General features: G+C 35.8%; 1 protein-coding gene across 1 annotated transcript in view; it reads right to left on the reverse strand.

Annotated features, from left to right (window-relative positions):
• The window catches only part of PCDH17 (protocadherin 17), a 98,536-nt gene extending 73,104 nt beyond the window's left edge, over positions 1-25,432 (reverse strand). The window contains exon 1 of the mRNA XM_061170690.1: positions 22,684-25,432. Within this exon, the coding sequence (XP_061026673.1) occupies positions 22,684-25,254 (2,571 nt within the window). The 5' untranslated portion in view covers positions 25,255-25,432. The remainder of the gene's footprint in view (positions 1-22,683) is intronic.
• Positions 25,433-26,235: the final 803 nt, after the last annotated feature.

The following is a 26,235-nucleotide window of genomic DNA, read 5'->3' on the forward strand; positions in this document are numbered from 1 at the left end:
CTCCCTTTTTCTTCCAAGTGGCGGGGGAAGTTTGGAGTTCTTTTCTGTTTTCTTGCTAACTCTTAGCCAGACATTTAGTCTTAGGAAACTCTCCTCTGCTTTCCTCCTATCATGTTCTTTTCCCATCTCTATTAAGAATGCAGAAGGATTTTCCCCCTGGAGGGAATATCTGAAACTACATTCTCTGCAGTTGGGCCTCTAAGACTAACAACTCAAAGATTATACATTGCCAATAAAAATTCATTACAAGCCTGAACTTCTGGAATGCTCCACATATGAAGAGAAAGAGTGAAAAGAGAGGGAGACAAATTAGTGACACGTTCTTTTGAATGCTCCCTTCTGCAAAATATATTTCCTTAAAATCTTATTTTATTAATTTTAAGAAACTTGCTAATAAGCATATGGAAATTTTAAAAAATTGAATTATTTAGATTCAAGCCAGTCTTTAGTCCAATTCACTTAGCTAATTTGGACACGCTTTGAAACTATACCTCACTGAATCTAAATACATGTAAATGGTATAACTGTGTCTATTCTGTACTTGGAGATTTGAAGTATGCTGTCCTACATTAGGATCTACAAAGCGGTATTATTGATATTTATTATTCATTCTTCTCAATTGCCCTAGGAGACACAATACTATTACTGTCCACATTTTTTTTAAACAGAGAAACTACAGCTGACTTTCATAGGGGTGCTTGTCATATACCCAATTCATTGTAGAACAATAACACTTGCCAGAGACTGCCAGGACCAGTCGGTTGATATACTGCCTCTCTGAGAAATAGAGAAAAAATAATGATCTATACCAATATTTTCAGAAATAAGTTAATGAGAAATTAATGTGAATTGCCTTGAAATGATCTTAAAAATTATTGTTACATACTAAGCAAAATAGTACTACTATTACCCCTAATAACAAGATGGCTTTTTATGCACTTTACCTTTCTTTTTATACTTTCACGTTAAATTATTTTAATATGCTTAATATTATATTTAACTCTAATGACTAGATTTTTCCTTTGGTCAATAACAGAAAAAGGTAATAATGGTCATTTATTATCAAATATACTAATGTATACAGTAGGCTTAATTGTATAATTACCATCACTATAGTCATATATTATCAATTGCCAAAATAGGCACTTCTGAACACTCACTTTTAAAGTGCAAATTTAAGGTATTACATTCAGTCAATCATCATGTGAAATTCCTAAAAGACAAATAACTAATTTAAAAAGTAAATCAAACTGTATGCTTGTTATCCATTTCATCAGTTTATTTTTTCACAATACACTAAAATTAAAAACTTTATGAATGCACTGATTTTGGTAAACACAATTCACCAGTCTTTCTCCTCAAAATATTAAATTGTTGATCAGAAGATAGTCAATTATTATTTAAATAATGATTACATTTTGCAAATGCAACAAAAAGTGATCAACAAGATCTGTTTCTTATCTGATTTTGCATCAGCCTTCCAAGTCATCAACTGTATAGGTGCATTGCAATTCTTAATAGGAGAAAAAATAGGAGGAATTCAAGGTGAAATTGAATAAATCAGCAGCTTTCTAATGTTTTCCTTCCTCTAAATCTTGATAAGCGTAGATAATTTTTAACTCTTTATAAGTAATGATTCAGCCAACCAGATAAACAGCCAATATATTTTACAATAACTAGTATATACTTTGGGGGAATTTTGAGTCCCCAACCTTTTGAATGAGTTTCAAAGATAATTTACTAACCCCTTCCAAAAAATAAAAATTATATAAAATTATAAGTTAAAAAATAACCCTTTAGATTTGAATTTCTGGCTTAAAAACAAGAGTAATTTGAAAGCACAGTTATGAAGATTTAGGAGATAACATACAAGGAATTTGGAAGACTTGTCCTCAGAAATGAATATTAAAAAGAAAAAGAAATTCCTAAATTTGAGGAAAAATTAATTATTAATCAAATTTGTGAGTATTAGATTACTAGAATATTTTTCATTTTCCCTCTGAAATATAAGTATCACATTTAAAATGCATGATTCAGTGGAAATAGCTATTTCAGGTTGGCGTTCATACCTGAAATTAAAATAAAGTTAAGTGTCTTTACTAATGTTAACATATTTTTAAACATTAGCATTAAATGAAATGAAATATCTCTACTCTTTATCAGACTGTCACTTAATATCTAATTCAAGCATCCCCAGTTCTTTCTTTGCTTGAAGACTTTAATTCTAAGAATTTTTCTCCTCTAGTGAAAGAAGCAATGCTATCTAGAGAATCACATCATGAGACAATAAGCCAGCATTCCTCCAATAACTGGTTTTAAAATAACAGATAATCATTTTGATTTTGTTAGAAACTATTTAAAGTCTACATAGTGCAGTTTTTTAGCAAACACTCAAATGGAAAAAATTAAGAAATATTATTAACAGTTAGTAATGACTTACAAAATTGGTTGGTGAACCCTGGCTGGCTATGGGGCTCATTCTCTGTTTTTGAAAACAAAGTTTTATTGGAACTCAGCCATGCCCTTTCATTTATATGTTGTCTATGGCTGCTTTCATGCTTCAATAGCAAAGTTGAGTAGTTGTGACAGAGACCGTACAACCCCTGAACTTTAAAATATATACTCTCTGGCCCGTCATAAAAAAAAAAAAAAAAAAGTTGCAGGCTCCTGATTTAGAAAGACGAAGTCTCAGTTCTTAACCATATAATTAATATTTTTTTACTCTACCCACTCCTGTAGATAAAATAGTAATGAGGCATTTTTACATATGCACTAGGCTTAATTAGGTCATGGTTTAGGAAAAAAACACATCATTTTCATCCTCTGAAGGACATAGACTTCCTCACAGAGTATGCACTTGGAAGGTACCTGATCGAAAAACGATTTATATTTTTAAGTGATTTAGGTTTTAGGTGATTTATAGCATGTTTATATTCAATTCCAAACAACTTAAAACTGCGGAAACAGTACCATCATGGGAACACCTAAAACAAAATGCACTCAGATGCATGAAGTTTCCTGAATTGTATTACAAGTTCCTCTAGAGTGCACTTAGAATAAGAGTAACCAATTCATTCCCAGAGAAAAGAACTCTCCAGTTCTGAGAACTCTGTCTCCTGTGCTTCCTTACATATTTAAGAGGTTGATGTCGTCACAGTATTTCAACTCTTCCAAATCTATTATTTCCTTTCAGCCTCACTGGATGGGGCCGTTATAATTATTTCTATTTTATGGATGGAGAAGCTGAGGCCTGTGGAATTCATGAAAGGCTAGCCGGAGGTTCCAATATGAGTAAGTAATATGAACGAGATACTTTGACTCAACATTTTGCACTCTTTCAAATAAAAAACCTGCAAGTGCTATATGATTCATCTTGCTTTTGTGTGTATTGCCCTTTGCTTTCTATTTTATTCTATTTATCATTGTCTGTCGTGTTTTACAGATTATTTTCATTCTAATCATGCTTGTTAATCAACACTCCCTACAGAGTTCTAATACCAGGTCACAGCCCCTTGAATGGCTTTATTCCTATAACTGGGCAGCTCTGAATTAAACACAAATAAAAGCAATGACGGCTACTGGACAATTTTGATTAGAATAAAAGAATCAAAGCCAGTTCTGTGATCAAATCTGAGAATCCAGGGCTGCTTCTGGAGTCTCCAAAATTTGGAAGTATTTTCACTACAAATGGAAATACTATAGGAAAAGCTACAGAACCTCTTGACACTACTGATGGTTTCCCATTTGAAAGACCTTGTGACAACATGTTGTATATAGGCTCCAGCAGAGTTTTTGATGCTTCCTATGTGGAAACCTTAAATAATTTTCTTCTAAATTGACCTGCAGTCTAGGGACTAAGCTGTATTACTTTATTGCAGCAATTATCATGCTACAAGATGTTCCCATAATCTATAGATACCTCAATAGAAATGAATGTCAAATATGATATTCCAACTGGTGTGGGAGTAAAAACCCTAAACTCTGAGTCAGATGACATTAGTTCTCTATTCCTGGCAAGCTGCGGTAACATTTCTGTGCTTCAATTTTCTCACATGAAAAGAAGTGTAAATGAAATCAGGCGCTGTCAAATGTCTCTAACTTTCTAGTATTCATTGCCCTAAAACAGTTCTTTTGTGGAAAATTCTCTTCAGTTTCTACCTAGTGTGAGTTTTTCTTCCTACAGGGTCTCCCTGCATAAAAAGCACAGTTCTTAAGGAAGACTTAATAACATCTTTCCACTTCAGAGTTTACTTTGGTAGTTTAGGAATGTTTAGACATCTAGAAACCAATTTTCACAAAATAGTCTATCAAAAATCAGTCACATTTTAAAATGTCTATTTAACATTAAAGCAAAAGTGATCACTTCTGGTTCCGAGAAATCAAAATAGAAATGTACAGTAAAATACATTTGCATTCCAGGAAAATTACTTTTTTATAAGCATAAGTAATCTGGAATAAAACTGTACTCTTGTACAAATGCTAACGTTGAGGTCAACTGAAATTTTGTTTTTACAGGGAATATGTCTACATATCAGCACCCTAAAGTTTAACTGCTCCAGAATGTTTTATGTCTTTTGCTGTTAACAAAAATAATAATAACATGTTAATATTTCTTCAGAATTTAGCATCGTCAATATTATTTATAAGCACAATCATATTTCATTCTTGACACTTATGACAGCCCTATGGGTAACAAATATTATTAGACTTAATAAGAAAACAGAAAAAAGAAGTTAAGCAACTTGCTCTGGACTGAAAAGCAAGTTTGTTTTTTATTTTTAAACCAAGTCATTGGGAATAGAATCTCAGTGTAAAGAATCCGTCAGTCAGAGAGTAACTGATGAAATGAACTATAATATATCCATTAATTGGCCAAGAATTCCACCATTTATATGAAACTACATCATTGACATAGAAAGATATCTATGCTACATTTATATAATTTTGAGGAAAAAGCAGCTTTAATATATTATGTTTTGTATGTACCACTTTTTAAAATTGAAATATAGTTGGCTACAGTATTGTGTAGTATATACCACTTATTGTAAAAATCTAGTTATGTGTGTGTGTGCGTGCATGTGTGTATGTCACGTATTACTCATCCCAGCGGGAACTGGTATAACACCTCAAAATTAAACATATTAATATTTCTGTGGTAAAAAATATTGATATTAACACTAAGTGGAATAAATAAAAATTTAAAATAGCCTTAAATCTGTACAGGCCGGAGTCCTTTAGATTTCATAATTAGAGAAGGGATTGTGGATGTGAACCAAAAAAGTTAGCAATAGCTACCTCTGAGGTCTAAACTGTAAGCAATTATAACTTTTGAAATTCAACTTTACCTTCAGTCCACAAGTATATAATGAGTTCTAACTATATACTGGACACTGTTTTAGGTATGGCTTTTATAGTGGAATTTTTGCAATAAGTAAGAATTCCTCTTAAAATTAGGGAAAAAATATAGTCAGTATAAAAAAAATGAAAAGAGAAACTCAAAGTCACATATACTGGAAAATAACTTGAAATTATTTTAATGAATAAAACAATTTCTGCATATCAGCCTTTTGTAATAGCTGTTTTTCTCAAGAGTAAAGTGTCTTCTTCTAAGAAAACTGTTGACTAGCTTAAAATCAAGCAGGAAGGGAGTAACTGGCCCTGTGGTCAAATGTAGCCAATTCACCCCTAGAGGCTTACTACAAATTCCCAGTTTGATGGTACAGTAGTTGAAATCCAAAAGACACTAGACCAGCAATGACCACACAGGTCTAGAGGCACAGTCTCAGTGGAGCAGCTTCATCTTTGGAATATGTCACACACAAAAAATAAGGGTCCAAAAATCTTATTATTCAATACATATTTACATATCAATTGTCCTTGAAGAGCTCTTCTTTAGAGGTTACCTAATTCTATGTGGGTTTTTTGGTAGGGATTTGCATGCATATTTTATTAAAATGTATAATTATTCTTACAACTTTATTTAATGTCATTATCTGAATAATTTCTGGGTATGCCAGGTTTTCTGGACAAATATTCTCCGGTTTACCTTGACAAATACCAGTTCCTTAGCTTTTCAGAATATCTGTTTTCAGACTTGTGCCAATAAATATGGAAATTAATTTTCAGTATCTTTGGCCATGAAGAATGGTTAAGTGCCTCTCTTGGTAGAAACAGTGACTTTCTTTTATTTCCAAGTCCTTTTGATTACTTTTAGAGCTGTAAGGTTTTTTTGTTTTTAAATACAATTTTTAAAGGTCACTTTCCATTTACAGTTACTACAAAATATTGGCCATATTCCCCATGTTGTACAATACATCCTTGAGCCTATTTACACCCAATAGATTGTACTCCCACCTTTATCCTGTCCCCACCCACCCACTGGTAACCACTAGTTTGTTCTCTATCTCTGTGAGTCTGCTTCTTTTTTGTTATATTCACTAGTTTGTTATATTTTTTAGATTCCACATATAAGTGACATCATACAGTATTTATCTTTCTCTGACTTATTTCACTTAGCATAATGCCTTCCAAGTCCATCCATGTTGCTGAAAATGGCAAAATTTCATTTTTTTTATGGCTGAGTGGTATTCCATTGTATGTGTGTGTATATATATATAAAACACATCTTTATCCACTCATCTGTTGATAAACACTTAGGTTGCTTCCATATCTTGGCAATTTTAAATAATGCTGCTATTAACACTGGGGTGCATATATATTTTCAAATTAGTGTTTTTGTTTTTTTTTCAGATATATACCCAGGAGTGGAATTGCTGGGTCATAGGGTAATTATAGTCTTAGTTTTTTGAGAAACCTCCATACTGCTTTTCACAGTGGTTGCAACAATTTACACTCCCATTAACAGTGTACAAGGGTACCCTTTTCCCCACATTCTTGCCAACATGTGTTATTTGTGTTCTTTTTGATTGTAGCCATTCTGACGGGTGTGAGGTAATATCTCACTGTGGTTTTGATTTGCCTTTCCCCGATGATTAGAGATGTTAAGAATATTATGTTTCCTTATTTTGGGTCCATTAGACACATTTTTGTGTAAATATAAAACACAAAGTAGATAATTCTCCCAAAAAAGATAAAAAAAGCAGAAGAACTGTTCTCTTCACTGACAGTCTGTTTTCTTTTTCCTTCTTTACAAAACAGAGAATCAGGTTGTAATATATAGTTTGAAAAATAGGTTTTTCCTTTCTCTGAAGGAGCATGAGTTTATTCAAGCAGAGTCAGGTAGTTTATAAAACTATGAACTTAATATAAAAAAGACAAAGTATGAAACTCTTCCCAGTCTAATTTGATTTAAGGATCCTGATACCCTTTTTCTTGAGAGGACAGAACATCAAAAATATGAAATGGTGCACCTAGTAGCATGGTGCATAAATAGCTCAAACTGAAAGCATAACAGTATGCTCTCCATCTATTACTGCAGAACCTATAAATAAGCATAATGAAAATCATGACACATTATTACATTATTCTGTATTGTCTCTATTCATTAAAAAAAAGGATGAGTGCATTTAAAATAAGTTCACATGTCAAATGACATGCAAGGCCTTGCAACTGAGATAATGCTGAAAGAAATATTTGTAAAGGGCAGATGCATGGTCTTATATGGCTTATCAAGATTACGATAGAAGTATGAGAAATCCGAGTAGTAATTGCTTCACACCAAAGTGGTGATAGCATAGTATCTAAAACTTTTACATCATTCACCTGCACCATGTGTGTTCTAATATTATGGTCAATTAAAAAAAAAAAAAAAAAACATTAAAAAGCTTTAGAGAAAATTTCCCTGTCAATGAGCCCTTAAATGGATTCTTTTTTCAGTTTCCATGTCGATTTAACATACTAGATTATTTTAACAGTGCTGGCTTGTAAATAAGGAAGATCCGAATCCTATTAATGGAACTATGCTGCCAAAATAATCAGCTTCATACTTAACAAGTTTCCAAGTATTTGGAAAAGCTGTGAAATGGGATTATAAGGTTAAGCTGTGTACATCTGGCTCATCACTATATAAACATTTCAGAAATCTGATCTCATAGGCTGAAGAAACACCCATCTAATCATGATTCTTTTCCAAGTTACATGGACTTCAGTGAGCAGAGCAGTACACAAACGCTGACAAGAAATCATGATCAATTTGCATAATGTATTTCTCCTGTTAGGCATATAATTTTGTCATATATCACCCTTCTGCGTGAAGACATAAGAAATATTTTAGGAGGGTCCTGTGGTATCATACTTATGTTGGTGAAAGGGGTTGGGGAGTGCCCAAATTTTTGAAATTAAGAATAATCACCTGTAATACTAAATACTGCTTTTTTCTTATGTCATGGTAAGTAATTTTAGTGTAATTGGATGTTGTAACTATAAGTGTAGTGTAATATAGATCCAGAGAATAATTAATGGGAAGCAGGAGTTCGGGAATAAAACAGCAGTAAAAAGTTCGCCAGTCCTTCTAGTTAATAGAAACCTTAAGTTGAACATTAGTTGCTTTAACCAGATTCAGGATTAAATAACTATGCTGATGCTTTGTCAAATACACACCAGCCCATTAAGCCTGATTTTATGTTTTGAAATTTTGTTCAAAAAGATAATTGGGTTAAAAATGTACTGAATATGGTTCTATCAAATTAACTTCAAATGTCCAACTTGAAAACATTAGGCTTTGGAACTGTGATCCAAAATGGCAGCTAAAGGTCAATGAATCAAATTTCCAATTACATTTCCTGGGAGCAGATAGGTGCAATAAAACCTAATGATTGAATTTTAAATGCTTTCATGCACCTTTTATCTGTTTCCCAACATGTTGATTCTACCTTAATGCTCTAACAAGATAGGTTTATTACAATTAACCAACTGAAATAATATCTCTTTTTTCCAATTATTTATATCATATTACCTGGGGATATTGAATTAGAGCTCCTTTCCTTCTCCGACCCCTAGTGCCTTTCCATCACCATCCCACGCTTTCACCAAACAAAACCCAAACTATAATATCATTAAATAACAGATGTGTCCTTGGAGATTTAATTTCTCTAGTTAAACGATGAGTATTTAAATAAAGCTGAAGTTCACTGAGGCTTAATGGAAAATTTCAAATGAAAATAATTTTAATGAATTTGTTGACGAAGTTTAACTATAGATTTCCCTTCCTTATGTTATGAACTGATATGTTAGTCTATTTCTCTGACCTGCATAGGCATAAATATATGAAGAAGATTTATCCAGAGGTAAAAAACTAAGCATTCTATTTTCGGGAGTGGCAGATGGAGGATACTTTCTCTACTCTATCTCAATAGAGAACACTCTTGCCTGAAGAACAAAAAGAGGGAGTCATGTACAGAGGTTTATTGTATTGTTTTTACACAAAAAAGAACATCAATAATTTACTTCTTAAAATATATACTCAAGTCTAGATTAAGGGAAATCCAAGAAGTTTTTTAATTTTAACTAAATAAATATGTTTCTTGTCTATTAAATGCATTTTAATAATGTTAAACATAATACTATCAATCCAACCCATCTGAAATCCAACCCACCCCATATAGCTCCACTATGTAAAATAACTATATAATCTCAAGTCCAAATGTACATGTAGTCAAGCTCTCCGTATCCTCAGGTTACACATCCTCAGATTCAACCAATCTCAGACAGAAAGTATTTGGGGAAAAAAATTTCCAGAAAGTTCCAAAGAGCAAAACTTTAATTTGCTGCAAGCTGGCAACTATTTACCTAGCATTTACATTGTATTTAGAACTATTTACATAGCATTTACATTGCATTTGGTATTGTGAGTAATCTAGAGAGAATTTAAAGTATATGTGAGGATGTGTGTAGGTTATATGCAAATACTATGCCATTTTACATAAGGGACTTGAGCATCTTTGGATTTTGGAATCCACGGAGGTCCTAGAACATATCCCCCACAGATACTGAGGGAAAACTCTATAGTTAAATATTAATCTGGTGATAAATACCACCATGGTCTCATCAACCTATATATCTACATTCTTTTAAAATATTTAAGCTATATACTAATGTGCAAGGTTCTTAAGGTATCCCTGTAAAAATAAATTTTCTGAATGAATATCACAGAAAAGAGACCAGAGGGCAAAGATAGGAAGAAAAGAATTAGAACAGGTCAGTATAAGACATAAATAATAATTCCTTTCCATTTGCTTCACTCAAATTATGTTTTGATGATACTTTTCAGCTATATAAACAACTTTTGAAAACTTTAAGCAGATGATACATGTGTTTAGATTATACAGTTTTATGTGAAGACTAAACTCATGAAAACTAGTACATCTGCGAAACATTCACATTCTACCAACATTATCTGGAAGCCACCTTTCCAGAAGATTTCTCAGCTGTATTCTTTTTCTAAAAACAAAAAAAAACAAAAAAAAAACACATGTATGATAGTTCAAGAACAAGCACATTCTGAGAAAGAATTAAAACTCAGACAGATTATGAAGTATTACAGGTCCAGCTTCTGATCCACTATGTCTAAAAGAATATCTTCCCCAGATACACAGACCTTTTGTAGTGCCATGAAACCAAGACCCACCCTGGTTTTCCTTCTGGAGAGAGCAGCTCTGACTGCTGATGGGCTTTCTTTCCCCAAAATGCCAAATATTCCAGGTTGAATTTACAGATGAACTTGAACTATAATGTTTAGATAATTGTGGATATATATGTCTCCATTGAGAACTTGTTATTTGTAGGTTAATCTTACATAATATTTGACACTATTAGTTTAATCTTTCCAAAAGTTCTTCTCTTCTTTATAAATGATAATTGACAATGAATCCTAAACTTCTTAAATTTATATTTCTATGCTCCTTTCTATTGTTTCTTTTTTTCCCCATCATTTTGAATCTCAGCTATTCTGGCAAATGAGGATAATTAAATTTTGAATATGGTTTGAAAGCTCATTCTGCTTGAAGCCTTTATTCTACCAAGCCTCCTTATTATTTGACTTGAATTTTGCTATCAAAATTTAAAATTCAGATAAATAGTAATTAAGTCCTATAATAGCTTAAAAGTAGTAAAGTATTTCAATTAAGAGCTCTTTAAATTATTTCATTACTTATTCTTGAATTAATGATTATGGATTGAACAACTTTTCAGGTTGTGAATGTATTTTAAATAACAATACTGAAATGGGAAAATACTGTTTACATGAACATGTAGTTTATGTTTCCCCAAAATGTGCACTGAAATTTCATATTACCTACGCAAGATAGATTCTGAAATTTCAAGAAAAGTTTTGTAAGTTGAGGTTGTATTATTACATACATTTGATAACTGCCCATGGTGATTTTCTTTTCCCATCATCAAATGGCAAATTTCTGGTACAAAAGTGATTAAATCATAAAAAATACAAATAAATGTATTTGTCAACAAATACAAATAAATGTAATCAAAATTACTATTTATGGTTTATCTATAATTTCATTAAAAATTCATATAAAAAATAAGTGTATATTTTATGGAGTCTCTATAAATATAATTATCTTAAAATTAATTAAAACATAGAAAAAAGGATCACATTAGTTTCTTAATTTACTAGAGCTGTGTGATTTTCAAAGCCTTAATATAACACCTGAATTGCATAGTTTCAATATTTTATTAACCATACCAAGGAACAGAACAAAAGATGAAAGATACTCTCTTACCAACACTATTTCTCTTGATACAATGTAAATATATTTATGGATATATATATATGGATCTACATATATACACATAAATATAAACACATTCTGCGAAGATTGATGTTCATAATTGTGAACCTTGATCACTTGTTTTTTTCCATGAATTGGTAATATTATCAATAGAACTGTATAGGAATTTTCATTGTAGTTATTAAAAAGGTAACAACTATAAATAAAAATTATCAAATAGGCCACCTTCAAATAAATTATTTAGCAACAGATCCTTATTTCAGCATGTTTCTGTACATAAGGTCTTAGGTTTGACCTTAGTAATTTCTAATTCTGAATCCAAGCTCCGGCTCATATCTGATCAGTGATCACAGGACATTACAAATAATTCATATTTTAAGTGCCCACTATGCAATAGAAACCATGCTAGGTTCTCTCAACTATAACGACAAGCAAGGTGGATGTGGTCACTGTCCTCAAGCATTCTCCTATCTAGACAGCTTTGTGACAAATTAACTTTACTAATAAAGAGTTACAACACTGACCCAGAGGTTTAAAACTGTTCAGACTTAATAACATTATTTTGTGTGTAGATCAATTAGATCTTTATTAAGAATAGGGACGCAGATGTAGAGAACGGACGTGTGGACACAGCAGGGGGAAGGGAGGGTGGAATGAATTGGGAGATTGGGATTGACATATATACACTACCATGTGTAAAACAGATAGCTAGTGGGAACCTGCTGTATAGCGCAGGGAGCTCAGGTTGGTGCTCTGTGGTGACCTAGATGGGTGGGATGGTGGGGGGAGGGAGGTTCAAGAGGGATGGGATATATATATATATATACATATAGCTGATTCACTTTGTTGTACAGCAGAAACTAACAGCATTATAAAGCAACTATACCCCAATTAAAAAAAAAGGATAGAGTTAACATATCACAATCAAAAGAAGGAATGAATGGAAATTGATAGAATGTTAAATCTCATTAGCCATCCAGCCTCAATATATTTTTATTGTGGCTCTTTAAAATTCTTATGCATTAAGTAGCTTTAGGATCAAGCACAGAATTAAAATACTTCCATCCACTTCTGTTGACTAGATATTATTTTATAGTTCAAAAGAGTGCACTTTTCTTTTTGCCTGCTAGTCTAAGTCCTGCTTTCTCAACACTCTCAAATGGTCCTACTACCATTTACTTCGAACTTAACCAGACAACAGAGGAGTGCGATGGAAAATATTATCTACTCCTTTGCTGAGACGTTACATGTCAACTTTTCACCTAAGGCAAAATTTAATGGCTGACTTGTGGATCTTCATTTCTAGAGATTTACTATGGAAACACTGACATAACCTTTAACCAGAGCAAACAGAGCCACTCTAATAAGCAGGCAACACCAAGCCTAAAAATGCACGAGGAACAGAAAGATCCTGGCAGGAATTAATCTGCCATTTTCACACATCTGCCCAAGGATTGTAATTGCAAAAATTTACTCTAAGACTGCTGAGACTCATAGTAATTATGTTTCTTTTTTTAAATAGAAATAGCCACAGGTGGTAACAAATAGCGTTTTGAGATAGGGAACTGGGCATGCATTCTAACCCAAATAACTATGTAATTGCCTTAATTGTAAAAAAAAAAAAAAAAAAAAATCATGGAAAGCCTATTGCTCAAAATCAGAAAAAAAATGTTTCAAATGTATTTCCTGTCATTTAGTTTCTCCCAACTTAGCCATTTTGCTTCATTTGTTGGTATTGGCACATCTGATATCAGGGCCACACTGCAGAGTAGGCTTTTGTCAATAACCCTTACCTTGCCTGTGAGTGGGATTTGTTTAGTAGGCTAGTTCTCTTATTTCCTGCCTTATTATTATCCAGGAATAAATAGTAGCTTTCCTAGAAGTTCAGGATCTGGAAATTTAGCTAATAATTACTATCCGTGCATCTGCCAACACTAAAAGTGCAAGGTTATAAACAATTTTTTCAATATATGTGTTGTATTAAAATATTTCCTATTTTTCATACAATATCTACTCTCAGTCATCCTGTGTCTTTATCTACATTTAGGTTCATGCATTAGCACCAACATATTTTCATAGTTCCTAAAATTACAAATGCATTCCATGCATATACCATGCCAAGTAAGAGTCAACTGTATCTCCAAAATTTCTCATTAATCAGAAATTTCTGATTTAATCAATGAAGATTAAAATAAGAGAGTAAGGGTTGGCTTAAAATAAAAAGAAAAAACAGTTCATTAATGTTACACAAGATCATGCAAAACTAAAATAATAATAAAAATGAAGAAATCAAGTGTCTTGCCTTCAAACTATGTGAAGGCAAGTTTGCATGTAATCTTTAATTCTGTCTTAATGGGAATGTTAGTAATGATAGATGGTTGATTTCTCTTTCATTTTGCATGACTTATAACTCCTCTTATTCACATTCTTAATGTAATAAGTTAATTTGGATAAACTATTTTAAAATAGAGGCAAAACTGCCAAAGCAAAATAGAGGGAATTTTGTGCCTCAAGAAGACACGGTAATAGAATCCACCAATATTTAGATAATCTTCTGGGTTTTTGCTGATAGAACTATTGAAATCAAAGCAAATTATTTTTCAAATTTCAAAATTTCAGAAAACTTTTATGCCTCATATTTATATAAAGATGTATCACTAAGCAATTATCAAGTTTGAAATGGAAAATATCCCCTTTAAAGTTAAGTCCTGTTTTTCCAAATACTAAAGGATAACATTTTTTCCTAGTAAGTTTTGCTAAGATTTTAAACATATTATTTCTCAAGCATTCTAACTTCTTACTGTTACCTCATCTACTGAAATGGGGACATCAGTAAAAGCGCATTTTGGTCACTTTACACTGTGGTTAGATGATCCTTCTCATGGTAATTATAGGTGAACTGCCTTTATAAATATCAGCTCTGCATATGCAATTGCTCTGGTGTTGTGGAAAAATAGCAAAAGTCTACCAAATATGCAGTCCTAAAATAATCTCAGTATATTCTGGTAAAATATTCTGTGGTAAATGAAATGAAGAGCTTTCAGCAAAGGTATTTATATTGGGGTCTGTGAAGAGAAAAGGAATTAATATATCTTGAGAGTGAAAACTATAACTTTAGGTTTCAAAACTGATACAAGTGTTCGTACTGCAAATAAATAAAAATTTAAGAATTTTTCTAAGACATTGATTGTCTAAAATTGGATTATAAAAATAAAAAAAAGAAATTTTGACCCCGTGAACATGTCTGCCTACAATAAAATACTTGTTGTGTTTCTGCATTATAAAAGAAAGATATCAAAATTTAGGATATATGTGTATATTTCAATTTGAGTTTTATTGAATTGGAGGACATAAAAATTCTGGGTATAAGTACAACCCAATCATTGTTTAGCAATGATTATTAAGGATTCAGGTAGAAATATTGTAAAGAAGTATACCAATTGATGACTTATGCTTAAATTACATTTTTTAAAAGTTACCACTAAATGAAGCTGAAGAAAACATACCTAAGCACCACAGTTGTTGGAAAGAAATTAGTTGAGTCACCTAAGTTAAATCTGTTATTTAAACATATATATGCCATCAAAATAGCATTAGAAAATTTGAGAACATAAAGTCATTATCTACATTAAGTATTAATATAATTTACAAACATGTATCTAGTGTTTCTTAAAAACAGTATATACCTACAAAATTATGAATTATGAATATATGAAATATGAATATATGAAAAATTATGAATATATAGCTTTGAAAACTTGAAATAGACTTTTAATGCTCACATTTTCATATTTTACAAAGGCTGCTTTTAGCTGATAAAGGAAATAAACAAGAAACTGTCCTTTAAATGGTCCCTTTAATGTGTGCCACTAATTAAAAATCAATCAAAAACATTACAAGTCTAAAAAACAATAAATATTGTTTGGACAGGGTGTATTCTACCAAACAGAAGCTTACAAAGATAATAGTCATCTTTACTTTGCCCATTTTTCACTCAATACAAATATGGTTCATGACCATTTCATCGAATAGAAACATAAAGAAAATAACTCAAGTCTTTAAATATTTCATAATGTCTGAAATAAAATGCATTTCTAATACCATTAAATTATTTTAATATATTCTATTCCCTTAATCAGACCAAAGTCTATTTATGTAGATTAGTTACATCTAAAGTCTAATTTATCCAACCTGTATTTATCCTTTGATCACAAAGCTTGTTAACTTAAATGGTCTTTTATTGTTATGATTCGTTTTCCCATAATTATGCTGCTTAACTGCCTTATTTTTTGAATAAATATATGCAAACGTGCCAATCATATTTAGTACATTTATGCTAGATGCTCAATGAACTGTAAGAGTCATTTCACTACAATAAAGCTCCCTGGAATATATCCGGGGCAGAGCCTACAAATACCAGTAATCAGAATGTCACTAGGACCAGAACAAATAGAAGTGTGTCACATGTATATCAATAGATTTTCTCAAACACTGTCTGAAACCAATTTTACAGTCTCTCACTGGAAGACCATGGGGCACACAAGTGAAAAATGCCACCTACACTGCCACAACTTTGCATTTGTATTTTGTTACATTTTTTTTTTGCTTTACCTTAAAAAATATTGAATTTATACTTCTGTAGTAGCAAGGAGGTGAGAGCAGGCTTCTGCTTAGTCACGGTAGGGAATGTTGATGTCATTAAGGACTCCTTTATTATAGATACTTTATTTCAGGAGACCGAAGGATAGCAATATATCACCATCAAAGCTACTGGTGAAACCTATGACTAACTGTAAAATACTGTGTGCCACTGAAGGGAATTCTTGTCAGCGTCTCCTCTGCTAAAATAGGTTGACAATAGATAAGTGTAGGTCTGATGAAGATTTAAAAGTGTTTTGTAGGTGGGTGGCAGAAGTCACACTATCTTCAAATTGATAGGCAAAATGACCTTGACGCTATTCTCTAACAAATATACAGTCATTGATTGAAGGAATTCAATAGAAAAAAAAAAAACAAAAAAAACTTTCCCTAATGGCTTTACTAAAATATGGCTTTAAGATAATGCCCTGTGGGATTTATTAAACAGAAGCATCACTGAAGGGAATACATTCTGGAGCAATGACTAATATCATAATTAGCAGGTGCATTTGTAAGAATTGAGTGTATTGCAAGACTTCTCAGCATAGGGGTGTTAAGCTTCACTTCCCGACTGGCATGAGCCCAGTTCTAGTGGCTTCACCTTCGTCCTGTTGTTTCATCATCAGACTCCTGGCAAATATTCTCACAGTGCCTCCAGCCATCTCACCATCCTCACCAAAGAATCAGAAACTTGCATGAAATTTTTTTTCTCTTAATCTACATAAACTCCAACCTATTGTCCACTGAAGATCAGGTGTTCCTTAATTGCTCTGGAATAACTAGCTCTACTTTAAGGAACTTCAAAATGTTTGAAGCTTTAAAACAGTGAGTCATCAAGTTTTAAAATATTTTCAAAGAAAAATAAAGGTTTGAGTTCATCCTTAATAAGAGAAGAACTACCTTTGAACTAAAAAAGTATAAAAATGGGCTAATATTTGTGCTTGAGTATTTATGTGCATTATACTGAAAATATAAAGACATATACATACGTATACACATATGTTAATTTTGCCAGGAAGTTTGATTCCTCACATTTTCATAAATATGGGCAGAGATGACCTTCACTGCAGTAAATGCATGTAAACCTTTATTAATCTTAAAAATTTTTTAATACTTTCTTAACTTACATCTTTTATAGATATATTTTACTGCATTATATTGCACAAGGAGCAATAACAGTGTAAGATTTGAAACCTGACAATGGTAGTGAAACATGATAAAGTACAAACACTGTATTTTTCAACAATATTAAATATTTATCTGGAGATTTTTAAGGTGTTTTTCTTTTAAAATATGTATATTTCTTAGTTCTTTAAGGGATGATATTTGGGATTATTTTAAGAATAATTCATTTATTTTAACCTCATATGTAAATGTGTATCTGTGTACCATAAAACAGTGAATAATATGCATTATAATATCAACTTTATAAAGAAAAGTTTCTAGAAAATGTTTTTATTTTATTTTATTTTTTGGGTGTGGCTTGATCAATATAGTTACAGGCAATAGATAATGTTTTAGAACATGTACATTTTTTTTCTTGACTAAAAAATATGTTCAAGAAGTTGAGATAGGAATTTTAGGGCATACCTTTCTATGATCTGATATTTTTCATGATCGCACACAGCCTTAAATAACGTGATGAGGCCAAGAATAAAATTTCAAAGTCATCCGTGCAGATTTCTATATGACAATATTTATTGATATTATAAAATTCAGTCATAGAATTCAAGTAAAATTATAGAACACACTAAAAGACCTTAAGTAAAATTAAAAATCATCTTACTCTTACATTTTTAAAAGACTGATAAGGATGTAAGGATAAGACTGTAAGGATGATAAAGTACTACCTAGCTAATATTTTGAGAATTGTATTGAAAACTAAAAACTAATCGGTAATGAAGTTAATACCTCATGAGTAGTTAGATCAACTAATATTAAAAATGAGATTCTCAGGTTTCTAATTCATATAGTAAAAAAGTTATGCATTTTGTGTTTTCATATTATTATAAAATAGAGAAATGCACAGAGATTTACGTTGCAGCTGAGATTTTCATGGGTGCACACAAAACTAAGAATAAAAATAATATATTAAGAATGATTATAATAATTTGGATTTTAAACTCTTCTCCAAAGAAACTCAAACCACTTTAATTGTTATCTTTTTAGTTAAACTTACCTCCACTTTATTTGTACTACTTTTAATATATGGTAAAACAGAAATATATGTTTTATGATTGTGTACTCATGTTAATTTGAAGTAGAAATTAATCCTATCTTTTAAAAAACTTTAAAAAAAAAGAAGAGTGGACAAGATAGTGCTGGAGGCATGCAGTAAGAAAGGGATATCCCCTTCCTTCTCAGCCCACCAAACCCCTAGAAATAGAGATGTATATCAAGTTTATGTAAATAAATGCATGTAATTTATCAAACTGTGCCGTATTGGAATAACACGGTAAAAACGCTTTAAAATCGTAAATGAAAAAATTGTTCACACACTTTGTGTTTGTTACTGAAATCACTAACATACTAGAGTATGAATTTTTGAAGATCATGGTCTTGAAAACTCATCTGAGTCCCAAGCCAAGGATCTCTTGTATTAGAGAAGTAGGAACAAGGCAGACAATGGTTAATGTTGCTAGGAAAGACTTTCTTTCACCTTTTCATTCTAAAATACTGAGTTTATTGTTTACACTATGATACTTTAGCCCTCTATTCCTCAATCTCATTTTTATATATTTGTATTGATTATAAGTATTTATCATGTGTTTAATTTGCTTTTATTGAAAAGGCCATCCAGGTATATCAAAAGGATTTCCTCTTCCAGCATAAAAAATCTAAAGTCAACCAAAATGTGAATCTTTTAAAACTGAACTGTAAAACACTGTGTAAGAATGTATTCCTTTTAAAAATTTATTTCAATAGATCTTATTCTGCTGGCTCAATATATTTTCTTCTATGACAGCATATTAAAATGACTACATTTTACGTGCTACCAAAAAAAAATCTGAAAATACAGATGTTCCAACAAAACTGGAAATTCTCCCACCAGTGAGAAGTCCCCAGCCTCCTCCCTCTTCTCAGCACGACCTTCATTGAAAACACCTGTTGAAAAGTTACCCCGGGACAAATAATTCTTGATAAACCACGATTAGAAGTTACTCGTGACAATTAGTAATGACCTCTACTTGATTTCAGATTCTCACATTAACCTATGAAATAATTCACACGGAAATTGCTCCTATGAAAAGTGCTTTTATAAATTTGGTAATATTTGCCTTACCTATCACAAAATCTGTATTCCTATTTTTCACAAATCACTTTTGTAGCTTTAAAATAAATAAAATATCTCATTATAACAATGCTATATTATGATTCACACTACTGAGGATATTTTAATCACTAGTCAATTGTTTAAACACTTCACAGACTGACTTTACTTGGGCTGAGAAACTTGAAGAAAATCTGCCTTAAAATACTTTCTCCTGAACCACTGTTTCTACACCAGTTTACGTGACTGTTCTGTATCCATTTTCATTAAAAATACTCTTATGCCCATAAACCTATATATCTTAATTTTAAAATTTTAGACCCTGTGATTCACACAAAATCTTTTGAGAAATTTGAATTTGAGCTGTAACATGAGTCTTTTAAGTCCTAAAGTTCCTGTTTCATATCACCACTCTTTACCATTCTATCTCAAAACAATTATGATATCATTTTCAGTCCATCAATAGAAATACACTGGGAATATTCTAAACAGCACCCAAGATGCTGGAAAATAAAGATAAACCAGACCTAGTAGCTGCCAGCCCAGTTGCACTGTGAATTAAAATTCTTCCTTCAGAAATATACATGAGATTAATAGTGTGTTTCCTCAGCAGGCTGTGTTAAATAAACACACAGTAATAAATGCACTTGAAACAAGAATATGGGGTCCCTGAACACTTTAATTTGGGCATCTCACGTCAGCACAAAGTGCAGCACGCTAGTTTTAAAAAAAAGAAAGACAGCAAGGTCACTGTAGTCAGTTTACTCTGTTCTTCATAATAGGCACTGAGAAAAACCTGACACATTTAAAAGGAAATTAACATACTAGGAATTTAAAAGGCATCCCTTATAGGGCAACAAAAACTCAATAGAAAAAAAAAAAAAAAAAAGAGCTTGTTTTAACATTTTATATTGAGGATATTTCCAGGGCAGAAGCAATATGGGCAACTGAGCCACTATGGAAACAATTTCAAGAACTTAAACATTTTCTGTGTCTTTATGGAATGAATTAAGATTCCAGAAAAAAGGGAATAGCAAGGAAGTTTGTCTCCTTTGTTTGCTGTTTAAGCTCTCTCTCTCCCTTTGTGTGTGTGTGTGTGTGTGTGAGATTTGCTTTGGCTCAAGTTTTACTGCTAATGAGAGGAATCATCATCATCCATCCCTTGGGCAATGACCAGCTTCAAGAACAGTATGGTGTAAACACTGTATAGGGACCCCTGTCCCTCAAAACCTCCTGGATACTTCTATCCAACATTGTTCCTCACTAATCTGACCAGGAATCAGGCTTGCTGAGAATTCTACTGCACAAACTTCATTTTTACTGGACCCTGAATAAGAATTCAACTCATAGTACTTGAAGTGGAAGATTAAGCATTAACCCTCTGTGATATCTTTTTAACTTTCAATGGTAAAAATATAAGAAAGGTATATAACAAATGTGTATTTATAAAATGATTGCAAAAGATCTATATATATATTTTAACATATATCCCTCTAAAGAAATTATCATAAATACCAGTTTTACACACTCATAGACTTTCATAGAAACTACAGTTTTTATGGGAGGAATATCTTGTTCAGTTTTATATAGACCTCCAAAAAATCATGATTACTGGTGTGTAGTAAACACTGTAAAAAGTGGGATTTAATACTACAGTGGATACTCTAGTATTCGGTAGCGTCAAGTATGAGTCTGTTTTACAAGGACATTACCCTATTATAAGGAAATGTTCTGCTGAGTTTTAGTATTTGTTACACTTATGTTAAAAAGTATAAGATTATGAAATTGTACTACTCTGTTTTAATAATAAAAACAGTATTTGCTTTTTCAAAGCACAAAACTGTGAACAAATTATTTTCATTTGCCCCAGACTAATCTTCCTCCCAAAATGTCACTTTTAGTTAAACTCAATTTTGAATTTCAAGTATTGCTCATCCAGAGTAACTTGTAGCAACATGCATTCATAATAAGCAAAAATTACATTTTTTTCATAACACAACTCAATATGTGAAAAAAAGAAACTAGGTAGTAACTAGACACAGTGTAGTCACCTGCTGTTGTTAGAGTCTAGTGTCCATGCTGGGTCAGTTTTTTTCATATACCAATAACTTTAAATTATACTATCTAATATATATTAAATATCACTTAGATATACTGAAAATACTCAGTATGCAAACTAAATGCATACTTGAATTCTTTTTGGCACAAGTGCCTTTAGTGCAACTTTGCAGCCTGTTTTCAACAGCATAGAGTGAGTACACCCCTCTAGTGTACTCTGTTCATCCCTCAATGACTCCAAGGAAGAAGACCAGGAAAAAATCACAGGACAAAATAAATATAAACTTTTCATAGATAGATACTAGTCATTATCCAGAGCCTATATTTTTTCAAACTTTTGAAAGATCTTCAGAGCATAATTCACATTTCCAAACCTTAAGCTACACTAATGCATTGTGCTACAGTTTCAGCTGAAGAATAAATGAGATTCATGAGAACTTTTAAATATAAAACACTTTTTAAATATAAAAACTGATATTTTTCCGGGGGGTGGGGAGCGAAACCTTAGCTCAAATTGATTCAGGCTCTGGAATTCTGACCGGTTGCTATGTTGTGCTTCAAGTAATTTACTTCTTAATATTGGGGTATACATTTCTTTCTTTTGCCATCAGATTTTTTTTAATGAAATAAAAAAATGTTAAAGTCAATTAACTGAAACAATTTTTTTCTCTCTCTAGTAATCCTCTGTTTTGGAGAGAAATGCAGACCAACAAATAAAGTAAAATAAACTATGACATACTGAACCCTGGTAACATTTTAAAACCTATAAAAATAAACTTTAAATATGCAAAAGTAAGACATTTACATCTTGTAGATTTTTGACTATTTAAATGGGAGGAGTTATGTATAGAATATGTTGTACACGCAGTGGCAAAAGTGTAAATCCTTTTCATTTAAAGAAGTTCCCTTCTCACTGCTGCTAGCAGTGTGGCTAAGTCCTGTTCCAAAGGTTTCAGGACAGCTCCAAAACCAGCAAAATATGAAGTCCCAGTTATGCTAAAAGTCTCCTACCTGAATTATGGACATCCGAGTGGCCGGGGTCTCGCTCGCGTTAGTCCCTTGTCCGGTGAAGCTGGTGTGGCAGCCCGCGTGCCCCTGAGGGACAGTCAGGTTGTTGGAGGACGGTTTGAGATACATCACCTCCGACCGGGGCGAGCTGAGGGGCAGGCGGGTCTGGTAGTCGAAGTACATGGGGGAGGTAGCCAGGGAGGGGCTGCTCACCACGTTCATGACGTTCATGGCGTTCCTCTCTTCCACCTCGCTCTGTACCAGCATGATATCATTTTTGTTGATCTTCTTTTTCTTGCCCTTGCCCCCGCCCAGCTGCGGGTGGCTGTACTCTGCGATGCGGCAGTTGTAAGTGCGGATCTCCTTGTTCTCGCGCTTGCACTTAACAGCGATGGTGATCATGGCCGCTAGGAGGATGATGGAGATAGTGCTCAGAGTCACTATGAGCGGCAGCGACATGTCCCAGTGGCGCTGTTCGCCGTTCACCCGGGGAACCCCCTCGGGCAAAGAGCCGCTCACCGAGCGGATGATGAGCTTGGCCACCGCCGACAGAGTGGGCTTGCCGTGGTCAGTCACCTTCACTACCAGCTCCACCACCGGCGTCACGTCCTCCCAGAAAGGGTGCAGCGTGCGGATCTCGCCGCTGGATGGATCGATTTCAAACAGGTGGTCGTCGTTACCGTCTACGATCTCGTAGGTGAGGCGCCCGCTCTCGCCGAAGTCGCTGTCAAGGGCGCGTACGGTGCTCACCAGGTAGCCTAGCCCGGCGTTGCGCGGCACCTGCAGTTCAGCCGTGTCGTTCTGCAGCGTTGGCAGCACGATCACCGGAGCGTTGTCATTCACGTCTAGCACTGTCACCCTCACAGTGGCGTTGCTCTCCAAGTGCGCGGGCGCCCCGGAGTCCTTAGCAAGCACCTTGAACTCAAAAGCCTTGGTCTGCTCGTAGTTAAAGGAGCGCAGGGCGTAGATGGCCCCGTTGGTGGGGTTCACAGACACATAGGTGTAGATGGACACGTCGCCGATGTGCGAGGGCAGGATGGAGTAGGACACTGTGCCGTTTTGGCCCAGGTCAGGGTCCTGGGCAAGCACCGAGCCCAGGTACTCTCCTGGGATGTTGTTCTCGTGCACCTGCAGCACATAGAGTCCCTTAGTGAAGCGAGGCGGGTTGTCATTCTCGTCCAGGATCTTGACTGCGAACGACTTGGTGGAGTTGAGTGGAGGCGAGCCCCCGTCCCGTGCCACGATTGTCACGTTGTACTCGTCCTGTGTCTCGCGGTCCAACGGGCGGTCAGTCACCACCGTGTAGAAGTTGTCGTAGTTCTCCTCAAGTTTGAAGGGCACGGAACCTCCCGGCCCGCCCAGGCCGCCGCCGCCGCCCGCCCCTCCTCCGCCCAGGACCCTGCACTGCAGCTGCCCGTTCTTGCCCGAGTCTCGGTCAGTGACCCGCACCAGAGCGATGACGGTGCCGGGCGGAGCGGCCTCGCTCAGCGCCCCCTGGCGCACGGAGACAAAACCAATGGACGGAGCGTTGTCGTTGCGGTCGATGAGCTTGACAGTGACCTTGCAGTGGGCCGGGATGGGGTTGGGACCCAGGTCTCGAGCCTGCACGTCGATCTCCAGCATCCCATTCTCCTCATAGTCTAGGTTGCCCTTGACACGGATCAGGCCGGTCTTGGGGTCGATGGAGAAAAGCTCCCGCACGCGGTCGGGCACATAGCTGCTGAAAGAGTAGAGCACTTCGCCGTTGGGACCCTCGTCGGCGTCGGTGGCATTCAGATCAATGACCACGGTGCCCAGCGGGGCGTCCTCGGGCAACTCCACCAGGTAGGAGGGCGCCTCAAAGACGGGGCTGTTGTCGTTAGAGTCAATCACCTTCACGTTGATCTGCACGGTGGCCGAGCGCGGCGGCTCGCCGCCATCCAGAGCGGTCAGCACGAGCGTGTGGTGGTTCTGCTGCTCGCGGTCCAGTGCCTTCTGGATAACCAGCTCTGGGAACTTGGTGCCGTCGCCGCGGGACTTGACGTCCAGCGCGAAGAGGCCGTGGTCGTCGCGCGTAAGCAGATAGGTGCGGAGCCCGTTCTCGCCCGCGTCGGGGTCATGCGCACTGGTGAGGGGGAAGCGGGTGCCGGGGGCCGCGTTCTCTGAGATGTCCATCTCAATCTGGTCCGACGGGAAGGAGGGAGCATTGTCGTTGATGTCCTGGATCTCTACCTTGATCATGCAGATCTCCTTGTCGTTGGCAAACACCTCGAGGGACAGCTGGCACTTGGCGTTGTGGCGGCACAGGGACTCGCGGTCGATGCGCTGCTTCGTGTAGAGGAGTCCGCTGTCGGCTTCCACGTCCAGCAGGTGCGGCGCCGAGTTCTCCAGCACCCGGTAGCTACCCGACTTGCTTCGCCCGCCGCCACCGCCGCCTCGCTCTGCGGGCGGAAGCCCCGGCTGCAGTCGAGCATCCTTGCCGATGTTGCCGATCACCGTGCCGGCCCCTTGCTCCTCCGGCACGGAGTAGTTCAGGTTTTTGAGCGTCAGGGCAGGGGCCCATAGGAGGAAACAGCAACAGATGGAAAGGTACATCCCAGACCGGTGGGGTGTTGGCAGGAGCAGCCGGACTGGAGGGGCGAGTGGATGGGTGCGCGCCAGCTTGGGGCCCAGGCGCAGCGTGCGCCCCCGACGCAAGCCACAAGTCTATGGATCCTTCCTTCCTTCCGCTCCCGGGCTGCGGCACCCGGCGGTCTCTCCTTATTCCGCTCAAGTTCCCTGAACCTGTTGATCTACAGCATCCGCACTGGGCGAGAAGCAGCGGTGCAGCAGAGCTGCAGAGGCACTGAGCAAGGCGGCGGCTCCCTGCAGCTGGGGGCGAGCCCGGAGCTTTGTCTCTCCCGCCCGGACTTCGGGCGACTCAAACTTGAGCGATGAGACCAGGCAAAAGAAGGAAATCGCGTTTGGGAAAGATGATAATGAGCTAAAGAATCCGTAGGTTTTCCTCGCTCCCGCTAGGGCGCTGCAAATCCACTCCAGCTTTTTGCCTCCGGAATACTCTTCACATCGGGTGGGGGAGGGAGCGGGGAGGTGTGTCTCTAGGCAGATCAGAAAGTGAAATCCTTACTTGTTTCTCCTCTCCTGTGATGAAATTGTTGGGAATGAGGAACAACGAAGAGAGAGTCAGATATATTTTGAAGCTTCAAAATAGCCGGAGCCCTGTGAATTGTCTGCTTGCTTCGCGAGTTGGTCTGTTTTCAGGCGGTGTTTCGCTGCATTTAGAGATCTAATCTTGCATTGCTGGCTGAGACAGCGGTGGCGGCAGACTGCATCTCCCAGCCAAGGATATATATATTTTTTCCTCTCTCTCTCTCTCTCCTTTCCGAGCAGCCAAAGGGAGGGGAGGAAATGCAGCGCAAAGAACTAGTGTCCCGATTTGTAGTTTCCTCCCTCCACGAGGCTCCTCCCTCTCTTCCTCGGAAAAGGCTCTCCCCCAAGTCAAGAAAGCCACAGCCTGATCAGCATTTGCGGTTTGAGTCTACTGGGAGGGGAAAAAATGTATAGATGTATCTCCGC

This window comes from Eubalaena glacialis, chromosome 16, assembly GCF_028564815.1.
Source record: "Eubalaena glacialis isolate mEubGla1 chromosome 16, mEubGla1.1.hap2.+ XY, whole genome shotgun sequence".
Taxonomy (NCBI): domain Eukaryota; kingdom Metazoa; phylum Chordata; class Mammalia; order Artiodactyla; family Balaenidae; genus Eubalaena; species Eubalaena glacialis.